The 25,181-nt window shown below is 36.3% G+C and overlaps 2 protein-coding genes and 1 long non-coding RNA gene across 5 annotated transcripts in view; 2 read left to right on the plus strand and 1 right to left on the minus strand.

Annotated features, from left to right (window-relative positions):
- The window catches only part of SYCP1 (synaptonemal complex protein 1), a gene marked incomplete at its 5' end in the record, with an annotated part of 28,756 nt that extends 16,313 nt beyond the window's left edge, over positions 1-12,443 (plus strand). The window contains 12 exons of the mRNA XM_082494523.1: positions 470-532; positions 878-940; positions 1,608-1,670; positions 3,002-3,118; positions 3,745-3,855; positions 4,842-4,934; positions 5,810-5,884; positions 8,298-8,357; positions 8,500-8,679; positions 9,663-9,806; positions 10,163-10,249; positions 10,335-12,443. Coding sequence (XP_082350649.1) covers positions 470-532; positions 878-940; positions 1,608-1,670; positions 3,002-3,118; positions 3,745-3,855; positions 4,842-4,934; positions 5,810-5,884; positions 8,298-8,357; positions 8,500-8,679; positions 9,663-9,806; positions 10,163-10,249; positions 10,335-10,478 — 1,200 coding nt within the window. The 3' untranslated portion in view covers positions 10,479-12,443. The remainder of the gene's footprint in view (positions 1-469; positions 533-877; positions 941-1,607; positions 1,671-3,001; positions 3,119-3,744; positions 3,856-4,841; positions 4,935-5,809; positions 5,885-8,297; positions 8,358-8,499; positions 8,680-9,662; positions 9,807-10,162; positions 10,250-10,334) is intronic.
- Positions 9,859-16,257, minus strand: LOC309680795. Of its 3 annotated transcripts, none has more exons than XR_014269998.1 (4): positions 16,122-16,257; positions 13,405-14,175; positions 12,424-12,691; positions 9,859-10,425 (listed from the first exon to the last, which is right to left on the minus strand). It is a non-coding gene; the product is annotated as an uncharacterized lncRNA (long non-coding RNA). The 3 variants fall into 3 exon arrangements; XR_014269999.1 differs by lacking the exon at positions 16,122-16,257 and adding an exon at positions 14,952-15,181; XR_014270000.1 differs by lacking the exon at positions 16,122-16,257 and having other exon boundaries at positions 13,405-14,400.
- A 5,774-nt stretch (positions 16,258-22,031) lies between these two features.
- TSHB (thyroid stimulating hormone subunit beta) lies at positions 22,032-23,154 on the plus strand (the record flags this gene model as incomplete). Its single annotated transcript, XM_082494633.1, has 2 exons — positions 22,032-22,193; positions 22,912-23,154. 2 exons carry the CDS (start codon positions 22,032-22,034, stop codon positions 23,152-23,154), a joined length of 405 nt encoding a protein of 134 aa, XP_082350759.1.
- Between the last annotated feature and the right edge of the window lie 2,027 nt (positions 23,155-25,181).

Below are 25,181 nucleotides of genomic sequence, written 5' to 3' on the forward strand. Positions count from 1 at the left end.
ATGACAAGGACCTTTAGTGGGATGTTTACTCTTTACAGAGAGGCTCAAAAGTCCAGATTTGTTAGATTTCAGGCAAACAGAGAACCCCCTCTTTTTATTTCTCTATACCCACTTAGTGATGGATGGGGTATGGATTAGCTGTCGATATGTAATAGGAGTTTTAGTAATATTGTCAAATATTTTTACTGCAATACTGTAGTTTCAAAGCACACTTTTTTTAAAAAATCATAATGGATTTAAAAATTTTATTGTAAAAGTCAAAGAAGATACTATGGGCTTGGGATGATAGCTTAGTTATTTTTTCCATAAATACAAAATAGGGAATACACTTAATTCTCATTTTTGAGGCAACTGTTTTGTAATTGTAATGTAGTAATTAATAGCAATTCTGCTATTACGCCTTTTTTTTCTTTAGGAGAGTACAAAAATTCTGATAATATTGTGACTAGATTTGCAATTATAATTCCAGGCTAAAAGTATTGAAAATGAAATTTCAAGAAAGGAAAAGCAGTTGAAGATTCTAGAAAATAAGGTATGAAAATTCATTTTTTCATGGACTGTAGAAAACTTCATACAAGAACATTTTTTAAATTGCAAAGCTACTTTTTTTTCCTTCTTTCTAAACTCTACAACCACTGAGGAACTGATTCACTGCTATGATGATATTCACTACTGTTGATGATATTGGGCTAGCAAAATTCTTGTAGTACCTTATGGTTAAAACTCCAGTCATTATAACAGGTTAGTGTGTGTTTCAGTCCCACTGAAATTGATCAGACTTGTGCAAATGCATGTTTAAGAACCTTGACAGTAATCTCTACCACAGTGAGTAATTTTTAAGGGGTTTATTAATTAATGTTTGAAATATCTCTTTTAGTTGAATAATTTAAAGAAACAGGTGGAAAATAAAACCAAATGCATCGAAGAGTTGCAACAGGAGGTATGTACAGTTTTTAAAAGTCACAAATACATAAAACATGTTTTTTTTGGTGGTAACTGTTACTTTTCAACAGTTTTTGTCTGGTGTGAGATCTTTAGATATACCTATGTAATTTATAACATTTCCTTTCTTATCCTAACTGAGCAAATTAAGGAGTCACCTTTGGAATTACTTGATTGTAAAATTATCCTTACTTTTGAAAAATGCAATTACAGAAATAATATCTTTAATAAACTTTTACTATTTTTATTTAGTACATGGTATCATTGGTATACTTGAAATAATTACTTACCTCAGTTACCAATAGGACAAATTTTTAATAACTACTGAAAAATAAATAACTTGTTTTGTCATGACATCTGCATATTTTCTGTCAGCAGCATCTTAGTTTTTCTTCCTATTCTGCACCCTCTTTTGTTATCCTCTGTTGTCACTAATGGGGACCCTTTCATATGGTCATGAAGTAATAGTATTATTAAAGTAGTTGAGCACTCTTTTGTTTGGAGAATTAATCTGGAACCTGAACTGCACAACAAAAAGAGTGCTATTTCCTTGCTGAAAGCTGGAATTTTGAAGATTCCGACCTACTTGATGCAGTTAAATCATTGCATAGCTCTGTTAACTTATTGAAGTATAGTGTTTGTTTTACTTTACTTTACTTTGACAGAATAAGGTGCTGAAAAAGAAAATTACTGCAGAAAGCAAGAAAACAAGTATTTTTGAAGGGAAGGTAGGTTTAAATAACTTCATGTAGAAGATGAGGGTAAAGCACAAAGACTGAATGTTTTAAGTCCCAGTGTAACTGATGATAATACGTTAAGCACATTTTTAATTGTTTTATGGATCTGTGATACAGATTTTACAGGAATGAGTGCATAATTTTTGTAAAATACTTCAGTTTTTAATCATTGGACACTGACTCTGCTGTCGGACATTTGTAAGAGATGGACATAACATCTCAAGGAATTATGTTCCTAATCAGTCCTTTTCTTTTTTTGGTTGATAGTGTACTGAATGTTATTCACTAATGCCACCCCATTGAAACAGAAAAGCAGTTAAAAGAAATACATATATTATTCGCTTTAGGCAGTTTTTTTTTATTGTGTTCTGCAATGGTAACTCCCTGATTAGAATATTGTGTCCAGTTTTGCGTACCACACTTCAAGAAAGATGTAGACTGTTTTGAGGGTGTTCTTATGAGAAACGTAAAAGGAAAAATTATAATCAGAATGCACACTTGGGAGGAAAACATATCATAAACCAGTTAAAATCTTAAATAGATTTACAAGGGAGGGAATAAAATCTCCATCTGTATTTTTTTTTTTCAAATAATTCACAGCATTTAGGATGACTGCTTAGGAACATACTCTTCCTATTTGTTTCATACCAAATTCTTATTAGTATTAGCAGCTAAAAGGAATTAATCTGTTTTGGAACTAAGGAAAATTCTAAAAATAAACTATTTCCAGATAAACTGTTTCTCCACTTCTTAATTGAAGAAAAAAAAAAAGATTTAATTATAAAGAGAAAACAGTCATACATTCATACTGCAAAGTATTAGGCGACTATCAGTTATGCTTCATTTTCCTACCTTCCATTCCATGGCAGCAATACTAAAGAGTCTTTTGTACAGAAGGCAGAATAGTGTTAGATTTCTAGTGGATGGTTCCCTTATATTGGAATGATTCCTTGTGATTGACTAGCCTCTAGCTTTAGGACTTTTTTATTGAGGGAGTAGTTAGAAGAGGCCCAGCTAAGAAGCGAAGTTACTGAACAAAATTGGTTCTGTTTTACCTCAAACCAGGACAGGGTGGTGAGCAAAACTGCTATGGGGTCTCTTTTGCATTGTGGTGTTGCCACTGTTTCTATGACTATTTTCTAACTCACTTCAGGCCAAGGTTCAACTCTTTATGAAAAAAGTTGAACATTAAATAGAAAATAGTTCAATCATATACCTGAAAAGTAACAGAGTGGTTCTGCTTGAAAATAAGGGGTAAAAAAAAAATCATGGGCATATTTGTTCCTGAACAAATAACAGCAATAATTCTGCATTCTCAAAAGGTGAATAAATTACAGTTAGAGATGGAAAATATGAACAAGCAACATAAGGAAACAGTTGACATCTATCAAAAAGACATTGAAACACAAAAAGTAAATGAAAATAAACTTCTTGAAGAGGTAAGAGTTGTTAATTTTTACTGCACCTTTTAACTGTTTTTTGGATGTAAGATGGTTTTATGGAGCTATATTGGCCAGATTCCTTGCTTTTACATAGCAGTCTAATCAACATAAATGGAATTTCTTGTGTATGCATGTGAGCAAAGCTTTAGTATATTAGATTCTTAAGTTGAAGTATTTGTATATGTCTTTAAAAATAAAAAAAACAGTAAAATTCTTTTTCTCAACATTGTTGTCTGGTCAGTGTCGTTCACAGAAATTATATTCTTGGTATAAATACGGCATAAGCAAATTAGATTATAACTTCTCCCATATTAGTATATTCCTGCCCACACTTTTTTGATGGTAATACAAAAATGTTAGGGCAGACTGCTTGAAATGGCCTTCTAGTTCAAAATGACATTTGTCCACCATGGAAGAATGGATGTACTTTTGATCTAGGTTTATTTTCCCATTTTAACAATATGAATAAAAGATGTAGGATTTGAAACTGAAGCACTACACTAGATGAGACTGTAAATACATTGCACCCACAGGGGTAAGAAGAAATGAAACTAAGTTGTTTGGTTTTTTTTTTTAATGTATTGTTAATTGTTCGTGAATTAAACAAAACCTGTTACTAACAGGTAGAAAAGATGAGGTTGCTAGCTGATGAAGCAACAATAACACAGAGAGAAACTGATATCCGATGTCAACACAAGATAACTGAAATGGTGGCACTTATGGAAAAACACAAGGTAAGAGATTTTACTGATTTCTGTGATTTGTAATGCGTGATACTATGCTAAGTATAAACCTTTCAAAACCAGAATATTACAAATATTCTGGAAGTGTTCAAGGCCAGGTTGGCCGGGGCTTTGAGTAATGTGGTCTAGCGGAATGTGTCCCTGCCCATGGCAGGGGGGTTGGAACTAGGATGATCTTTAAGGTCATGCAACCCAAACCATTCTGTGATTCAATGAATTAGAAAGTGAAACCTGATAATAATGACCTGAGTCTAGGAAAATGAAGTTGAACAAAAGCTTGACTTTTCATCACCTAAAAATAAATTCATCTTCAGATTTTGAAAGCATGCCTACTGGCAGGTAAATTCCATTTATCTAAATTTCTAGGAAACATAACGTGATGTGAACTAGTAGCACCTTGGAATGCCCAGTAATACTTTAGGTAATACACGATGGTGGTGTTGGCCTTTTGAAATTGTCCTGCAGACTGCGTTTATTTAAAGTGTTGTATTTGGACACTGAATAAAGGATTGTATAGATTTGTGCTTTGCAGGATTTTATTTTATATTCAGCTTTCCTTTGATACCATACTGTTCTTCAGTATCAGTTTGGGCCTCTTCTTACGAGCAGATTACTTAGTGACCTTTAGCAGTTTAACTTAACATTTTCATTTACATTCCCTATTACTCTGTTTTGCAGTATATTTAGCAGATACCATTAATAAAAATAACATGGCTAGCTTTTATGTGCTAAAACATGTACCACTGCCTAGAGATAAAGCATTCTCTGTTAGCCCACAAAATAATACTGCTTGTGCTTTTTCTGTTTTACAGTTTCTGGTGAAGCATCAATGTTTGTTCATAGTGCTTTCTAAATCTTCACAAGAGTCTTATTTTAAAAAAAATGAGTAATGTTTTAAAACCAGGTAGAGGTATAATTGTAACATTTAGTCAAATGTTTTGAGTTTGTTGGGTTTTTCTGTTTTGTTTTTAACACAGCATGAATATGATAAAATGGTTGAAGAAAAAGATACGGAGTTAAAACTTTATAAAATAAAAGAGCAAGAGCAGTTATCATCAAAAAGATCATTGGTAAGGCATACTCTTCAGCACGAAATAATTAAATGGAGAGGCTGCTGTCCTTAAGGTGTAATGTAATTATAAATATTATATTAGACTTCTTCCTATTTAATCCTTGGGAGGTTAATGGTCTGCTTTAGTGGGACTGAACAGCAAAGATCAACCCACTAATTTCTGTTTACTGTTATTTTCTTACAGATTTTATTATGTGCATTAAAAAAACCCAGGTGCTTCTAAAAATAAATTGGAGTAGCTGTGCTTTTCTGTTTACTTTTCCTGATATTGCGTCATGTTCTAACCTCACTGTCTGCATAAGAAGCTTTTGTATTAAATAGTTGGAGTCCACTCCACACTCCCTACCCCCATGTACTCGCAAGTGTTTTAAGTTCTCACCTGGAACGGTTCTGGTCAAGCACCTTTTTCTTAATAGTACTTCAACTGTTTTTCAAATGAACTAAAGCAAAACTTCAAGTCTAGAGTTGCATTGCCTCATCCCCTCAAGACATTCAAAAAAGTGTAGTTCTACAGCATCTACCTAAAATGCAGAATTTTTCTGACACTTTCCCTTTACAGAGTATTTCTTCACAAAGACTTTTTTGGTTAGATTTTTTTAATAGAAGGCGGCATGACTCAAGGCTACATGTTTTCTTTTTGTTTGTTTGTTTTTTTACTCTGATCATCTGTTACTCTAGTGACTGAATTATTCTGAAAATGAATTGTAGATACTTTTCAACATGCTAACTTTATGGATAAGTCAGCTTTATTGAGCAAATGGAATTTTCTTTTGTTTATAATGAATATCCCTATTAATTACCGTCTCATTTGGACTGTCTTCTTTTTTCCAGGTTAAGCATAGTTAACCCTACCCTTTATGTAATTGCTTTTAGGAAAGTGAGCTGTTATGTTTGAAAAGCGAAGTGTCATCCCTTAAGGAACAACTTAAAGCAGAAATTGAAGAGAAGGTTTGGTTTTGGTTTTTTTTTTTAACTAAACATAGCAGCATGGGTGACATGCTTGGCCTGGTGTTATGCAATATAATGACAGCTGCGAAGTGCACTTTTGATTCTAGGTCTTGCTCTCACTTGCTGTCTGATTTCAAGAGCTTGATGCTCTCTGAAGTCTCATTTCTGGTGGTTGTGAATGTTTTGCATTAATCCTTAATTGGTAAGTATGAAGGAAGCAGGGAGAGATTGAAACCCTATGAAGAACTGTCCAAGCTTGCAGGGATGATGTCAGGAAACCCAAAGCCAATATAAAGGTAAAACTGACAAGAGACGTGAAGGCCAACAAGAAAGGCTTCTACAGGACCTTCTGCTGAATGTGGGAGGAGTTCTGATGACAAAGGATGAGGAAAAGGCTGTGGTATTCAATGGTATCTGGAAATTCTGGAGACAGAAAGACTTACCCTTGGTGAAGAAGGATCAGGTTAGGGAATCTTTAAACAACCTGGACACGCATAAGTCTGTGGGATTTGATGGGATACGCTCAAAAGGGCCGAGGGAGGTGGCCGGTATCATTGCAAGGCCACTCTCAATTATCTTTGAAAGGTCATGGTGACTGGCGGAGGTTCCTGAGGACTTGAAGAAAGCAAATATCAGTCATACCTTCAAGAGGGGCAAGAAGGCAGATCTGGTGAAATGTAGGCTAGGCAGCCTCACCTCAATCCCTGGAAAGTTGATAGAACGAATGATCTTAGAAACCATTTTCAGACATGTGAAAGACAAGGTGATTGGGAGTAGTCAGCATAGGTTTATATGAAGAGAAAATTGTGCTTAACCGTCCTGATTGCCATCTATGATGAGATGACTGACTTAGCAGACAAGGGGAGAACACTGGATGGTGTTTATCTTAGCCTTAGTAAGGCTTCAACACTCTCTCATAATATCCTTATAGGCAAACTGATAAAGTATGGGCTAGGTGAGTGGACAGTAAAGCAGATTGAGTGAGAACTGGCTGAACTGCTGGTCTTAAGGGATTGCAGTTAGTGTGGCACAAAGTCCAAACTGAGGCCAGTCACTAGGGATGTATGTCTGGGGTTGATTCTGGGGCAATACTCTTTAACATCTTCGTTAATGACACAGATGATGGGACAGAGTGCAGCCTCAGCAAGTTTGCAGATGATACAAAATTGGAAGAAATGGTTGATACAGCAGGTGGTTATGCTGTCCTTCAAAGGGACCTGGACAGGCTGGAGACATGGGTGAACAGGAATCCCATCAGGTTTGACAGAAGGAAATGTGAAGTCCTGCACTGGGGAAACAATAACATTTAGAACCAGTACAGGTCAGGGGCTGACAGACTTGAAAGCAGCATTGCAGGAAAAGCCCTGAGGTTCGGGTGAACAGCAAGTTGAACACGAGCCAGAAATGTGCTCAGTATCTTGTGCTGCAATAAGAAGAGTGTTGCCAGCAGGTCAAGGGACCTGATCCTTTTTCTATACTCAGCACTGGTGAGACCACATTTAGAATATTATTTCCAGTTCTGGGCTGCCCAGTACAAGACAGACAAGGGCATAAAGGAGCAAGTGCAGCAAAAGGCCTTGAAGATCATTAAGGGATTGGAGCATCTGACAGAAAAGAAGGACTGAGAGAGCTGGGATAGTTCAGCCTCGAGAAAGCTCACAGACGTATTATCAGTGTGTATAAATACCCTATGGCAGGGAGTAAAGAAGATGGAGTGAAACTTTCTCATTGGTATCCAGTGAAAGGACAAGAGACAATGGGAACAAAACAAAGTACAAGAAATACCATTTAAACACAGGAAAAAAACTATTTTTGTAAGGGTGATAAAACACAGGAACAGGTTTCCCAAAGAGGTGGTGGAGTCTCCATGCTTGGAGACATTCAAAACCCTGTTGGACGCAGTCCTGATCAACCTACCCTAGTTCACTCTACTGTAAACAGCGGTGTTAGACTAGATGATCTCCAAAGGACCATTCCAACCTTAACCATTCTGTGATTTTGTGATCGCTACGTAGTTTTCTTTAGCTGGCAACAGAGATGCAAAATAGAATTAAAAAGACAGCGAAGGAACACTCTAATAAACAAGAATGCTTCCAGTTTCTTGCATGAAAATAACTCAAAAATAGAGCTCTTAATTTTTATCACAGCTGTATTTAATAGTATCATATTTTCCCATTAAAAAGGAATGGTGTCTAGGTTCCTTGGTAGATGATGGGAGAAGTTGTATAATAAATGAAACTGTGAATAGAAAAGTCATGTCTCTTGAATGCTGCAGTTTGACTAAATCTGGGTCATACATTTGTGTGAACTTTGTAGCAGCATGATTGTGGACTGTGTTCTGTAATTATATCAAGGTTTTCAACAACTAATTAAAATAAAATATTTACTCCTTATCACATAACTCTTTTTCTAGGAGAATCTTGCAAAAGAATCCCCCCAATATAGGGTTTCTGAAGATGAAAAGAAGGACAAGGTAGCTTTAACCTTGTCATTAATCAGTTTTAGAATTTGGTAATATTTACACATATGCAATCTGATTGAAGTTCCATGATACATTATGTACACTCAGCCAAAGACACTGAAGTGCTTTTAATTTAAACCTCTTTTAATTTTAGAAAATACAAAATCATTTTTCTGAGACTCCTAAGCTTCATTTAGATCTGGACTGTGCATCTATTAATGTAAAAAATAAAAAGTCACCAAATGATATTCCCGTAAATGTCAACATGATGGAAAAGAAAAAAATGCCTCCTTCAGCAACTGCACAAAGTCCCTTGGGTAGTCCATCTTTAAAGGTTTGTAACTCATAATAGTGCATTGTTCTTGTTTTATTTTTCTGACTGTATTTTGTACTTCTCTGTAGATGCTTATTTATTTTTTGTTGTGATAAGCAGAGATTTAAGAAGTAGATAGCCACAAAAAAAAAAGTATTCCACAGCAATATTAGAAAGCAGTTTGTGTAAGTGCTCCCATTGTGTGTCATTTTTCTTGCTTAGTTACTTAATTTGTTTGTTATCATTAATCAGTAACAATTCCTTTCCTAGAGGGACAGTGAATTTAACAATGTCTCTAGAATTCTTTTACTTCGTCTTAAAAGAAAAGTGTTGTCTGTAAAGGGACATTTTTCTCAATGGAACAGAAAATAGCTTGTGTAGCTGTAAAAATTATCAAAGTATTTCTGACTGCTTCATCTTAACTGCAAAAGCTTATGCTTCTACCCCATCAGAAGCTCGCATGTGATGTTTATATCTTAACAATAGAAACAACTACCATCTTTATGTTATTTTTTCTAAAAAAAGGATTGCTTTTTCCATTGCAGTGTTTCTGAGAAGTTTAACTTCTAGTGAAAGAACTATTTAAGTAAAACCAATCTTTTTCTTGATATTGCTATCAAGGTCTTTCTGAAAGCTTTTTCCTGAAGCTTGCTTTGTTTGTGTTTTCTTAAATGTTGGTTAGCCTGCATGTAGTGACCACGGTTCAGAATAACCTGAATTTCTGCCGATAAGCATGAGGAAGTTAGATATATATAGCATGCCATAAAACTTAGTTCTTCCACAGCTTCCTGTTCATTCTCCTTGTTTGGCAACAAAAAAAGGATATTTTTTTTTTTCTTTGTTTGAGTATTTGCTCCACATTTTGGATGGAAAGATAATTGTTCCACAGCATCTCTCTGGTGTCTTCCTGGATACTCAGTCTGTAAGCTGGGTTATGAGTTTGGTTTTAGATTCTATAATTACCACTGAAAATGTAATTTTAAATGCCATCTTTTTTTTCCCAGACATATATTATAAAGACTCCTCCCGTACCTAAACTGCAAAGTGAAAGCACAAATCTGCATTCAGAACAGTGCATGAGGAAAAGGCAAAAAGTGCTTCTACAGCTGGATGCTCAGTCAGATAGCTCTGAACACAGTGACCTCCTGGTAAAAATCAGAGAATAGTATACTTTACAGTTCTTTATGCACACTGCTATATCTAAGAATATATATAAAGCATGTGGGGTTCTTTATCTAAGACAATATTTATGTGTATATTTTTATTTCATTGTTTCTGGAATTTTATTTATATGTACATAATTAGTAACTATATGACAAACAGAGTACCACTATACAAAAATATATATTAACTTTTATATTGATTTTTACATTGTTTTTATCAAACTGTTGAGGCTTCATAGTAGTATCTTAACTTTTTTTTTTGTAGTCTAACATTCCTGGTGGGAAAGAAAATATATTTTTAATATAGTTTGATTAAGTAACTTTTTTATTTTTAATTTAAGAGCATAGTCTCAGAGGAAGAAATGTTTAAAAAATTATACAAAGATTATCCTCAAGCTTCACAATTACATGCCACGACACCAAAAAAGGTACCTTAGCTTTTCTTCAGATCAAAACAAACAGTTAATCAAACTAGTTCTAGAAAGTAATGGACGTCTTTATTTTTCTTCTTAGAAACCAACTACATCAAATGTGAAAACTCCAGGCACTGTACTGAAACTTACAACCATGAGAAAAATGCGAGAGGCTGGATGGACTGCAGTTTCTAAAATGGACAGGAAGAGAAAAATTAAAGAGGCTGAAAAGCTCTTTACTTAAACTGAAAAAATGACTAGTGCCCTAGCATTATTTGATTAGTATAACCACAGTATTACTATTCTTTCAGAGTTAGTATGTTTTTGCATTTTTCTGTCATACTCAGTATGTTTAATACTATATTCATTTCCTTTATACACATAAACTTTATGGATACATAACTACATCAACCTTCAGAGCATTTTCTTTATTTCATTCCCTATGCTATAAAAAGTCAGGAAACAAATTAGCCCATTTTTAAATGTAGAAATAAGTATAACCATATAGACAGCTGTTTCAAAAAGAAAAATAGTCTGGAATTAGAAATACTGGTTTAAAAGAAATTCAGTTTTGTTCTTTTAAATTTACTCTCTTTTTCGTAATACATAATTCAGAAAAGGATATTGTTTAGTGAAAGAAATACTGAAGCTGTTAAAATGCATGCACTTTCACCTGAAGTCGTCTTGCTTTTTTGTTCATTTTAAATGTTGTCAGAACTGTCTTTTTAGACTGTTTTGTTTTCAGTAGCTACTCTTTCAGTATGTTAAAACAGTTTCAAAACTTTCAAAATCAAATTTTCAATAGAATTACTTTGGTTTGAAAAGATTTCAGCTTCATAAGGAATAAAATATGCACACATGTTTTAAGATTGTAAAAACAATGTTAAGATGTTATTAAATTGCTTATTTGAAACTTAAAGTGTGGGACTAAATGTTGTTGCTTTTTATATTAGAACACAACTATAAATCACCAGGCAGCCTTCCTAAGGACTAACAGCTTCTGCCACAGAAGCGTAAGAATAGTTTAGAACAACATGTATTTCTGCATTACTCCTTGATTAATCTTGGTTTCACAACAACAATAAAAAACCTGCTTCAGAGCCTAGAGATAACAAGAAAACTACAGGTACATCTTAAAATATTATGAAAAATCAAAATCCTGGATTCAGAAGTGGGTAGCAAAACATATATACTTCATTCTTTTTCTGTAGCAATTTTATGTATAGGCTAGTAGTTTGGGTTCCTTATGACTTATCTATTGAGCAGTGATATTAATAATGATTTTTTTATTGTATATAACTGACAAATATTCTCAGAAGAACTGAAAGAATATAGTGGTTTTTTTCTCCATGTTTGGAAATGGAATTTGTTACGCAAGCTAATTTTCTGAGAAGTTAGAATTATTTTCTTGCTCTAAAGATACTTCATATGTTTGCAGAATATTGTTTTTATAATATATGTGCTTAAATAGTATAAATTAGACCAAATGAAGAACAGAGAAGCTGCTTATAACACACAAATTCCAGATGTCTGTCCTTTTCAAGAAAGAATATTTTACCGTAAGTCCTGTAAAATAATCCATTTAAAGCCAGATAGATCAATTACTTATTTTTTGATTGGATACAGAGAATGTCATGCAAAGTCAGTTATTCTTCATTTTAGTTTGGGATGTTACTTACTAATATCTCTTCAGCTACTTTGCAGGAAAAAGATGATGCATTCACCGGACATGCAACATATATGTGCAGTTTATCACTTATTTTAATAGGGGGTGGTGTTTTTTACAAGATCTAAATATCTGCCAATGTTTGTTACTTCATTTCAAGATGGCATATTTCTGATTTTGACTGTTGCTGTTGTGGACATCTTCCAACAGATATGCGGATTCAACTCCTAAGCTAGTTACTGAGCAATCAAAAATAAAAATTCCAGTTGCTTCTGTGTATAATGAGACTTCTACGATCTATCTAGTCTTCTCAGCTATGGCTCACATACAGATCCATGAAACTATAATTTTGTAATCTTGAAGTTAAGATTCAAAATCCACATCAAGCCTAGCCTACTGACATTCATAGCTTTGCTAATTCCAAAATATGTGATATTTGAATGCCTTACTGTAAAAAATTTTCAGCATAGTTGTATATGTACAGTATCTGACACTGTAGGAGAAGAAATGACAAGAAACTTACGCAGTAAGAATTAGAAATGCTAATTAACTATTGTAAGAGTTTCTGCATGTCACAGTGAGTCTTGTGGTAGTTAAAATGTCTTGAAGGTGGAGAAGTGTCTTGAATGGGTGAAAATTTAAGTCTGTACTGTCCACATCTAGACTCAAATGGTAAGTAATCAGGACATTGTTATGTTCCAGTACTGTCATGGCAGAGTTGTGAATCCATGGTGCATCATATAATCCTCGTGATACCATGAGTGTGCCGTGTGTTGTACTGTATAAATCATCTGCAAAATTAAAAAAAAATTCTGTTAGTACCATTACAGAAAGCTTACAGGCAATGTAACCAACTGGGAAGGTCATAAAATCATATTTGCCTCATACTACGCCTGTTTCTGTGAATGGAATAGATATATTAAATAAAACTGAAAATATAAACAATTTTATGTTGGGCATTAATCCAGTTTGCATAGGGAAAGCAAATAAAAATTAATAAATGCATGTGCTTTGGCTTGTGAATCCTTCAGGTAGGATGCAATTCAAAAAAGTAAAAATTGAAAGCTACCAGTCAGCAGCTATTCATAGTAGTGAGTATGGATGCTTTTATCTGTGGAATTTTATTAAAGTTTTAAATGCTATATTCTGACATTAGCCATGATATTTGTTATTGGATAGTCCCTTTTACTACAAGTGAAGTTATATATACATATGCTTTCTTTAAAAGTATTAGCAAGATAAGCTTATTTCTAAATGCCTTTTTCACAAGGTTTTAAAATTTATATTAACCTGTGCCAATAAATGTAGCTATCATTTAAGTTATCAGTTAAACAGAATATTTCCTCTGTCACTTCTTTTTACTCTGGCTCTTTACTAATCAATTTTAAGGAGGGTGTGGCCTTCAGTGTCTGAGCTATATAATATGTCGATATCAGGACGTTTGTCAATATCAGGTTACCATAACTTAAAGCAAGCATTTGGAAATGTTGAGATATATTATTACCTTCCTTCCTAATACTGTGAACACAGTTCTGCAGTTGCTTTTCTGTCAAATACGTCTTCTAGGAGGGTGAGCAATGCTCTGGCCAACCACATCTGCTTTCTTTCTTCCTGTCATTTACCAGGTGTGCAGTTTTATTTTTCTCTAGTACTTTAAATATTTTTCCTTTATTTTCTAAGGTAGATGCTGTCCCTTTCCTGTTCTCACCTCCTCAACCTCCCCATTCACAGGACAATATGTCCCAGTCCTTCAAACTCTGTCATCAATTTCTCGACACAGCTCTTCATCTGTACTGTGCCTTCAACTCGGTTCGCCAGGTCTGGCCCCAGCAGTTCAAGGGAACACTGCTGTCGTATATAGCGACACCAACTTGAACCCTGGGCTGTATGATTTGGAGTCAGAGCTTCAAGAATGTTCACCAGTATGGCTGCAAAAAGCTGATTGCTTGGTTGCAGTGTTTTTGATGTTGCTTGAGTCACAGCTCTTTTAAATGACAAAAATGCAGGTGGCAGAGTGACAACCAGCTTGAGCCTTGTCATATCTGAAGGCTTCTTGGTGTGGTGAATGGTGTCACATGCAGCATTTGCCAGGTGTGATATGGTTATTAAAGCAGAGGAACTGCTTCTCTCCATTCTGATCCTTTTCATGTTCCAGCTGATAGCTGCATTTTGCACCTTGGTTTGATTGACTTTAGCTGAAATACTGGATGCTATAAAACTTGTTGCTGTTGTTTTTCCAGATCCATTCTGTGTCTTTGCTTGTATGGTCTGTTTTCTGAGAAAGACATAATCTGGCCTGAGCGAAGTACTTTGCCATAAGGTAACAACAAGCAAAAAAAGATTGGAAAATGCATAGGTTGAATTCCATTCATTATATTGTCTCACTTTACTTGTTCAACAGCAGGTTTATTTGTCTTAGTCTAATCTGCTCTTTCTTCTTTTTCTGAGTTGCCTTGGGAGCAAATAAATTTCCTTTAATTTACTTACTGGATAACTGCGTAGCCCTGTGTCTATAGATACACATAGATACACATATATTAAAAATACACATATAGATACACATATATTAAAAAGAAAGAGCTGATTCAATTTAAATACTTATCCTGGCCATATGTTAATAGCTGATCTTAAATTTCTGGTGTAGACACTTGCTTTTCATTGAGAATTATTTTTTTTGTATAAGTAATAATTTTTTAGTACACCTGTTTGTTGCAACAGCCTAAAACAAAAGCAGAAGTGGGGAAAGCCTAAAAAGCTGAATTGAAAATTCAGTTCTGAGAAGACAAATAATGAGCATTTAGCTATTCTAACGCTTGTCTTGGATCTCTCATAAAATATTCAAATGCCAAGTCAGTATCATTTGTCCATCATGGCTTTATTAAGCACAGGAAATTTCAAAATTATTAGCTTGTTATTTCATTAGTACAGCATGTTGGGGTTTACTCAAGAGTTGAATTTTTTAAATTAATGTCACAACCCCTGTTATTACCCAGTTCTTATATTTAACTTCTATAATGGATAATACTGAGAGATTCAGCAAGACACTCGTACCTTGTGGTGGCACTGTATGAAGAAAGGCCTTCTCCCAGCAAGTAGTCAAAAAATGTATATTTTTGGTCTGTTTTCTTTGTTGTTAAAAGCACAGCATATTGTAGCAACAGTGGTTTTTTTATTACATACTGTGTCAGGAAAGGGAATGCTCTAGAATTGTGGCAAACCTTGATACAATATTACAAGTATCTCAAATCAGACCAGGGGGTTATTTTGAGGACTTGAGAAAACCCACATTTTGTATCTTAAAGAAGAATGTAACCATTGCCAGAATTTAAAACTACAGTACAGGGTTAGCATATGCAAGCGCTTCCAGGTACGTTGTAATTGTCACTCAACGCTACTGATTTCCAAATGGTATTTAAAAATTTGTTTTGTTTAAAGCTGCAAGTGCAGAGAATGCAAAATAGAATGTGGAAAATAAGAACAGATCTTAAGAAAATCCACTTTTAGGACTCGACCAAGCTGACAAACACAGGAGTGTATAGACTGTCAGGTAGTCTGGAGTAACAGATCCGATGTCCTGACTGTGCCGTTCCTTCAGGATCTCCAATACCCTCCTGAAGGGCTGGTGAAATACAGGGAGGTCTCCGTGGAAACCAGGGAAGCTCACCAGGGTAGGGATTAGCCAGTATACCCACACTAGTGCTGACCTCATACGATTGAAACTAACTGGGAATATGAGAGGAAGGGGAATGTTACATGTTGGCAGTTGCTGGTCTGACTTCACAGTGGCTTTAAAAGACAGCTTTTACAGAATCGGACACAGGACTGGAAGAGTCGCTTTAAACAGTTTTCCCCAAGTATATGTAAGGAAGATATTAAAATCTTGATTAAAAAGATGTGTTAAAAAAAATCCTCAGGTGTGCATGATAGTTTTTATAAAGAACAACTATTTCTAAACTAGTAATAATAATATTCCTTTAAATTTCTAAACTAAAAGGATTAAAACCAAAAATTTCTCCAGGAATTAAATGTCTCTAATAAGAAAACAACAAACAAATAGTACAAATAACAGGGTTATTCTTACAACCCTTTCTGTGCCTAGATATCAAAGCGTTTGATTTAGTTTGCCTTGCTTCTACCAGGATTACCCTGGGGGAGGGGTTCATGAGGAAAAACAGTCTTCCCTTGTCCTTCCTTATAGCCCTTTTAATTTTCAGTTGGAACCTTAGAGTGGCTTCCTTATTGGGAGGCATTCACTTTGGTGGGCTCCACAGTCAGTCACTTTTGCAGGTGGGCATGTGAGATTGCCTAAGAGAGGAATGCATCTTGGGTATGAGCAGCATCTGACGGGACTGCACGCCCAAAGCCTAAAAGGAAAAACAGAAACATACCCCAGTGTTTGTACTAAGCATATGTAATTAGCTTAAATTCTGATCTAAAACAAGTTAATTGCACATGCATAGTGTCGACTCTCCATACCAGACCTTCATCAGTGATGATCTTGTCCGATCACCTCCTGACTGCTCACCAGACAGCCAGTCAAATCAGGAGAACACTACAACCCTTAGAAACTGAGCAGTGCCTGTGGCTTTTACCCCTTAGCGTTGTTACGATATTGGGTGGGTAGGGTCACTCATCCTTGATGATATTGTAGAAGGCTTCTGGCTTCTCTTTGTTGTTGTTGTTTGGGCTTTTTTAAATGTTATCCTCGGTGTAGCAATTGTTTATCTTAGAATAACAGAAATATCTAGTGCTTTCCAAAGAAATTAAACCAAAGTGGTCTATCATATGAGCCAAACAGCAAATAGGATTGTGAAGTATTTGCAGACCATAAATGGAGATCGTTGGCATATGACATGCAACAAACAGAATTGCTGGTTTAATCTGTGGTTGATTGCAAATGCTGCAGCTAATCCTAGGAAAGAGAGAGAAGAGTGGTCATCTGTGAATCTATAAATTTAAGAGATGAGAGCTATGTTTCAAGCTATTACAGAGCAACTTGCAATAGATGGATTAGCTTTGGAAATTCAGCAGCCACAGTCTGTTTAAATGCAAAACCTGGCAAAAACACTTGTTTCTATGGCAGCATATTAGGATCTTGTTTCCTTTGATCAGTGGAAGTCTGTAACAGGATGGGGTTGGAAATAATTCCTCTACCAGAACACTAATCTTTCAGAAATCTGCTTGGCTTTGTTTGTTTTTCATTGGTATAGCTTCTAATTCTGGGTTGTTTGCAAGCATGGACACTACTATATGCAGTGGAAAAAAAGAGTTACTCTGCTCTATAATTTAACCTACTCATAAGATCACAAAGTTTTTGTTGTGTTGTACCACTAACAGGGGAAGAGCAAGCAGGAATAATGTGTGATAACTTCTCCTCACTGTTTCTACTTTTATCTTAGGCATCGGTCAGTGACAGAGAATCCTATTAAATTACATTTACGTAAAAGCTTCTGGTATGCACTGAATTTCTCTAGCCCATTACAGAGATTCCTGGGTAATGAACACAAGAATTTTATGATTACTAAATTCTATTTACAGAGATCACTTAAAACAGTTCTTGTAGAACATCAGCATACTATCTTTCACTTAATGAAAGTGTAAAATAACTGATGTCAATGAATGGATTGGTTTAGTTAGCAGAAAGGTTAAAGATAAATAATTAACAGTGTCACTGGCTGTTCCATAACAGGGCTACAAAGCTGATGGCTGTAAAAGCACATTAAAAATTTCTATCATGGAATAGTCTGCAGGTCAGCAGGGGGGCAACCAAAGAAATGGATCCATAAGCATCAGACATTTCACTATGGATTTTAGGGAACTGTATGAAACAAGCCTCGGGCACTCAGATTGCCGCACTGGACCCTGTTGTCCTGCCACAGTCTTTTGTCTTGCTGCTCCCAGTAGGTCATGGGATCTCGCTCCCATCAAGTGTTCACAGAGGTCAGTACTGAATGTACTCTATGGTCACATCCAAAAGGAAAATCAAGGGAAAGTTTTTCTGCCAGCTTAATAGTTTGTGGAAATTACTGAAGAGATGTGAGTGTGTACATCACTGGTGATGTTCAGTTCACCTCTGACAGATGGGCAGGCTAATGCGATGGCAGCAAAAAAAGGCAGTAGTCAAGAGGTTCTGTGTCCATATCAGTGTGGGGCTGACCTCAGTATGAGCAGCAGTAGTCACATTAGTCTCCAGGTCCACTCAGATTCATTTACTGTGCTTCCAGATAAATGAATTTTCATTCTTAATATTTGGTCAGATGTTTCTGTAATGCACTGCAGTGCATTCAGAGGCTGGATAAAAATGCTGCAGTGAATAAATGCACTGCTAAAATTATACTACTTACTCCAGTAATTAATAATTCCTGACATTCAGCATACACCATATTGGACTCTGCCTAATAGCTCTAAATCCTCATGGCAGTAGGGCTCTGGACAGATGGAACTAAGGACATTGCATCTATGTAGTTGCCTTAACAACACAATTTGTAATCACCTCAAAGAATGAAATCAGGTTTGTGTGGCATGACCTATTTTATGTAACACCATCTTGACAGGCATTAATTATGTTCTCATCTGTTAATTCTTTATTGCTCAAATCCTGTATCAACTTTCTGTTATTTTACCTGATTTAGCAGGGATAGATGTCAGGCTAGCTGGTTGAGAGTTACCTAGGTCAACATTCTCTCTTTAAATATTGGCATAATATTAGCACTTTTCTTCATGTTTTGAAATTTCCTCAGTATTCCCAGACTCATTGAAAATAGCATTAGCTAGCTAATGATGTTGATTTAAAAATATTTATTCCTTATACAGTTTATTTAATAATTTTTGTTTCAAATATGTGCGTTGGTTGTTCAGCCACTACATTTTCAAATGCACGTGTACTTACTTGAAGACTTTGCACTTACTCTGCATCAACAGCTTGTCTTCATCTAGTAATGTCCCTCGACATTATTGCTGGCCTCTGCTCTGACAGAAGTTTATTTCCTAGTCTCCAGCTTCCCATGTGAGTCTTCTACATTTTCTCATTTCTAAGGGATTGTTGTTTGTTTTCCTTTTTTTCATTGCTATAGTTTTTACTGTCTATATTCTCTTTTTCATCTGCACTATGATAGACTATCAAGCATTGTTATACATTTTTTTCTTTGCTATTGATGTTTGCAGACACTTCCCTAAATCCTTTTAAAGCAAATTCTTAACCCTATTTTACCCTAACTGAATTCGCCACCCCCTGTTCCATCCATTTTTCTTGAATCAGAGAAATTAGCACTTTGAAGCAGCAAAGGATATGTGCCTTCATACTCTGATATGTCCTCTGCCTATATTCATACAGGATATGTTGAGGATACTTTAAACCTGGATGTGGGGGTCTTCCTGTCAGGACCAGTGTATACAAATACAGCTCCAGTTGCCCAAAGCTGTGTTTGTAAATCACTGTGAAATCTTCAGAGAAAAAAATCAGCTGTACCTACTTCAGCTATACACGCAAAGGTCACATGTGATATTCTTGCTTTAGGAATGCCATTTTTTATTCTTATTTTGGGCACTTCTTGTCCTCTCCAGGATTTAGTTTTGTGAATTTTTTCCTTTTCCTATCACGATCATTGTCTCCTTTGAAATACTCTTAAGATTTTTCCAAGAATGAACATTCTTTTCCATGATTAAAGTTTTAAACAACCAAACCCATACATACATATGTAGTGTATATGTGTATATATGAGTGTGTATGTGTATATATACATATTATCTACATATGGGTGTATGTATGTGCATACTCATATAGCCTGTATGTTTAACTGCATATAAGACATGTCAGAAAAATACAGTTAAATAATGTATTGGAGTAGTAGCAAAGTAACAGTGTTATGCTTCTGTTGGTAAGTGTAGATGGACGGATGTTACTGAGAGTACAATTAATGCTCTGCTCATGTCCTTAAGCCAGAAAGAGTTATACTTCATTCCTGAAAAGTTATACAGTAGAAATTAACCCATAATTAAAGACTCCATGAAAACAGAAAGTATTTGGCTGGTCTTAATAGACCAAGAACTCTATCATGTTTTCCAAAAAAAACCCTGGAAAATTAGTCCAGGACACAAAGCTGCGTGCAGCAGTCTGAAACCACAGGAAAAAGAGGCAGTATTATTCAGGAATTAGCTACACCCCAATTGGGACTGACTGGATTACTCCTCCAACAGCCCAAAGTGACCATGTTCACCAGCTCAAACTCAACTTTAACATTTTTCTTACGGCTACGTAAATTAAGAATGTAGTTGACCTGCATAAGACATACATCAGATTGAAGTCCAAATGGCAGTTAGGGGATTAACAGAAAGGGTCAGTGTTAACAGAGCGGCAGTGAATAAGCATAGTGGGAAGGCTGGACAGAGGCTGATGAAGCAGTAGAGGACAGTGGCTTTGTGCTGAATCAGCACAAGATGTGCATGCTGACTCGACTCTTTCTTACTTTTGCTCCTCCCAGTTGTTCCACAAAGCCCTAAATGCAAGTGTTTTACTTCATCTGAGGACATCTCAGTTTCACTGGTGGTGGCACAGTATTTTGCTTCTCATTGTGCTACAAGGAGTGGCTTCTTAAAAGCTTTTCCTCCATCAATTAGTATTTTGGAGTGAATACTTCAGTATTTGGTCAGTAGGTTCAAGGCCAGATAACTTCCCAGTGTTTTGTAGGAGTAGGTAAATCAGGCTGTGCCTAACCACACTGCAGAGCAATTGCTTTGATTCGAGATTTGTTACTTTATGTGTGTAGCACTGCATCTCTTGGTTGTGCCTGTCTGGTAACGAGCAAACTGAGTGAACCAGACTTCATTAAACTTCCACAAAACATAGGTGTAGAATTAGTCATATGTGATTCAGGATGACTCCACTTCCATGCTCACCTTCCTGTCATGATGTTGCTGTCCTATGTAGCAATTAAATTAATCAATAATAACTTTTTTTTAAAGCAGTGGTTACTTTAAAAGCCTGAGAAGAGAATGACTGTTAAAATAATTAGATTTCCAGCTCCAGTTTCCAGGTTAGGATATTATGGACACATTTGTTCCTATCACATTTGCTTTGTGGTTCAGTATGAATTTTCAATAGATGACTATGCGATAAGACAGCAGCAATTCAGATGCAATTATATAAACAGTAAGATCAGCCTGGAATTAGCCTGGAGAGTATAAAGCACACACAGAGCTTGTGCTGGGTCACTGCCTCTCCCAGCTCAAAGCAGAATCGGGTTCCTGTAATAGGGAAGAATTCAGCTGACAAAGAGGAGGTTGGTCTTTCCAGACTTGCATTGTTGCAGCTACAGGGTAAACCAGACAGTGTAAGTAATGGCTTTTGCTAGGGGAAACTGACAGCTGGAAGATACTGGAGGGTGATGTCCATATGTTTGTAGACACTCATTTAAAGTTTGTAGTTTAGAGGCTGTAGAGTAGACCCTGGAATTGTCTCAGAACTAATCAAAGCCCTGCTCTTGGGAACCCCCCAGCAGGCCTGAGAAATGAGGTCAGCACAACAGGCAGATAAAGTGGGGATTCATTGATTTTAACTCTTTGCTGATGTTCTTTATTGCAATTTGCTTGAATCTATTATTTAATTCTTGGCAGTGTTCCCATTCCATCGTGCCTCTAAGCCAACTGTAAAAAATACAGCGGTATGCCTGATATGCACAGCTGTTTCTTTTTCTCTCTTGAACATTTTATAAGATGCTTTCTTTAGAAAACTATTTTTAAACCAGTGAGATTACTTTAGCATCTCTGGCTAATTCTAGAGCTCATGTTCTCTCAAATATGTCACATTTTCAAACCTCTTAGCTCCTTTTATTTTTCTGTGTCAGCATTTTATCACTCATTAGTGAAAAGTTCCATGTAATATGCTTTAGTGGGGAAAAAGTTAGCTTGTTATATGTTGTGAATGGCCTGCTTACACTTCTTCTCTGTTTAGTGGTTAGTACTATTTCAATTAAAGGTCTGAGATAGGAAAGAATTTGTCAGGCTATAGCTAAAAAAGTTAAGGTTACTTGTGGTTTGTGACTATCATAACTGTTCTTGTCAAATTCTAAGAAAAAGGGCTGGCAGGTACATCTAATTTTACTTAGGGTTTGCTTTGTTTTTCCCCCATCTAGCATGACGCCCTTCTTTGTGATGTCTCTCCTCTTTGGGCTGACTTTCAGTCAAACAGCATCACTTTGTGCTCCTTCTGAGTATATAATCCACGTGGAGAAAAGAGAATGTGCCTACTGCCTGGCCATCAACACCACCATCTGCGCTGGATTCTGCATGACTCGGGTACAAGGCATTACTCTGTTTTAGGCAATTGCTTCTATAACGGCCATCACTGCAAACCAAGCACCTATTCTCACTGAAAAATCATGTGTAAATGATCCAATTCTAATCGTGTTTGTCACAGACAGAAAACTCACACTATCATCATGTTTTCGAGTTAGCTTTTTGTGAAGGTATGGATGAGAAATGCCAAGCCTCTGGAACCACAGAGTTTATAACACCAGTGGCATAGCAGAGAACTGACTGCTGCTGTCACAGCAGAGCTTCTGTAGTCAGTTTGTGGGGTCAGGATGGAACAGGTGGGAAGCAGATTATATTTAGTCACTCTCATTTAATGTAAATGACTTGGGTAACTTCTACTCCCACTACTGTTATGAGCTAGCTGTGGAGAACATCTCGCATGTGGGCATGCCAAACACTAAGCTTGAGCTTCACTGTTGAACACAGCATCTTAAGTTCCACCTTGGTCAGTATGTAGCCAATAGATTACAAAGCACTGTTAGCTCTCTGAGCCAAGCAGGTTAGTTAAAACTGTAAAAGCAAGGTGAACATATCTACGGGGGCAGAGATTCAAAATTACAGATCTGAACAGAAGTATGCAGAAAATATCAGTCCTAGTGTAAAGACATTTTCTTTCTGCTCATTTGGGAAAACACCAAAGGTAGTCTTCTGACACTCATGTATGCTTCAGTGAAACAATGCATTTCTTTTTTCTTTGTAGGACAGCAATGGCAAGAAGCTGCTGCTCAAAAGTGCTCTGTCCCAGAATGTGTGCACATACAAAGAGATGCTGTATCAAACAGCACTGATTCCAGGCTGTCCTCATCACACCACCCCTTATTATTCTTACCCTGTGGCTGTGAGCTGCAAGTGTGGCAAATGTAACACTGATTATAGTGACTGTGTTCACGAGAAGGTTAGGACAAACTACTGCACTAAACCACAGAAGCTCTGTAACATGTAAGCTTCCAACTGTGGTCAGAATGTACCTCTGCTCGCACCTAAGCATAAATAAAAGTGTATTTCATAACAGGTTTGCAAATTGGTGTGCACAAAGTTTTATTCAAAGATGCATCACTAGTTACTTCAATTAACTGGATATCCTGTGACATGCACAAGAGCAGAATCAGAGGACTGCAGGTTTGTGTTTAGAATCCACTTATAATTTACTTTGACGAAGAAGGAGAAATTACTATGTGTATGTATAAACTTTTTCTCATAAATCCCAGGTATCTTGTAAAGAGATGCTCAGAGACAAAATATTTGATATATTTCAGAGTTAAAAAAAGGCACCACATACTCTGAGTATTGAGCATTTTAATTAGATTTAGATTTTGACATATGCTTACAGCCTTCATATTAGCAACAGTATTTTTCCATATATGTAATATCGGGTTTTATGAGTGTAGTCAGCTGGGAGCAAGCACACACAGCTTGCTTATCTACACTACAGACCATCACTATAGGTCATCACCACTGTTGTCCAGACCTATGTTCGTTAGGGATACTTTTTCATGTCTGCACCAGTGGAGTAAGCATCTCTTTTCTATTGAAGTATGTTGTTTGAAAAACTTGTCTCTCTGTAAGCACTGAAGAATCAGTGAAACTTCAAGTCTTGCTACTCTGTTCTCCAGAAGGGGAGTGTAATACAATCAAACTTAAAGTGAAACTCAGAAAAACCTCTTTTTCCCCACACAGGTCAGCTGGTCCTTTGTGAGTGGGAAAGTGAGCTGGGCTGCACCTTATGTGCTGAACATGCGCAGGTGAGAAGTGCAGACCCAGGAATAAGAAATAAATGTAAACTAACAAATGTTTCCTGTCCACTGAGACTCCCTGCCTCCCCACCACCATGAGTGCTATTGTTTCATTAGACCAAATGACTCTGTGGCAAGTTATGGTTGTACTACACCAGTCCCTGAGAATGAGAGCTAGTTTCCACCTGGTTTAAGTGATTCCAAAACAAAGGAGAAGAGCTTATAGAATCCAGTGACCAAGTTGGCAACTTTGCCGCTCACCTCTATTGCCTGCAACAGGAGCCACACAGTGATTAAATTGTCCCCGCTCAAGTAAATGTGACCTCTGCCGAGTACTGCAGACAGGACAGCAAGACTACAATGAAGGCATGAACAGGGCTGACAAAAAATAAAATTCTCCTTGCTTCCTTGACTGAGGAACAGCACTACCATTCTGCATGTCTTTGCAAATGCATCCAGGAAAAAAAAAAAAAAACTAAGTGTATAAATAAATTAAATGGTAGTAAAAGGGTTTTTAACAACGTGTAACTATAAAAAGAATAAAATACAATTTACAGGTAACACATGCCACTAACATGTTAAAACACAGACAAAAGCTTTGTCTTTTTTCACCCCTTCCCAGCCATGTATTTTACCTTGTAAAGTGGGTTACTTCACTATCGCTCTCTTAGTTGTTCAAGTGATTGCAAATGTGGCTTTATGAAAAAGAATTTTCACTTTCAAAGTCGAGTATTAAGTGGAACAGATTTATCCAGAAGTTCACATCAGGAGAGCCGCATCTGTCCTCTTTCAGTTATCCAAAGCAGGTTTGCTTTATTTTGGCAAGTAACAGACCCAAACAACCCCTAGAGCCAGGAAGATGAAGACCAACTTGTTATGCCCAGTTTGAATCGCCAACTACACTTGAAGATTGCCATTGTGCTCACAGAGAATTAACCCGCCAATAACCCTCAGAGCCACTGTACACCTAGCTGTTGGCATAGATCTTTTATTTGTCTCTATTTTTGCTTCCAGCAAAACCAGAAGGCAAAAAACAATTACACACCTACTAACATACTCCTGCTTTTGGTGGTGTTAACATAAAGTTCCAGTTTTGTTTGTGTGGGAGAGAAGTTGCATATACCTGCTACACCTTCTTAGAGCTTTTAAAATTCTCTTGTGTGTTACTGTAAACATCAGTTATTTCTTCTTGGGAAAAGTCTCATGGTGCTGGTAAGTGCCAGTCAGACCTTAAAAC

Source organism: Vanellus vanellus (genome assembly GCF_965231255.1).
Source record: "Vanellus vanellus genome assembly, chromosome: 23".
In the NCBI taxonomy this organism is placed as follows: domain Eukaryota; kingdom Metazoa; phylum Chordata; class Aves; order Charadriiformes; family Charadriidae; genus Vanellus; species Vanellus vanellus.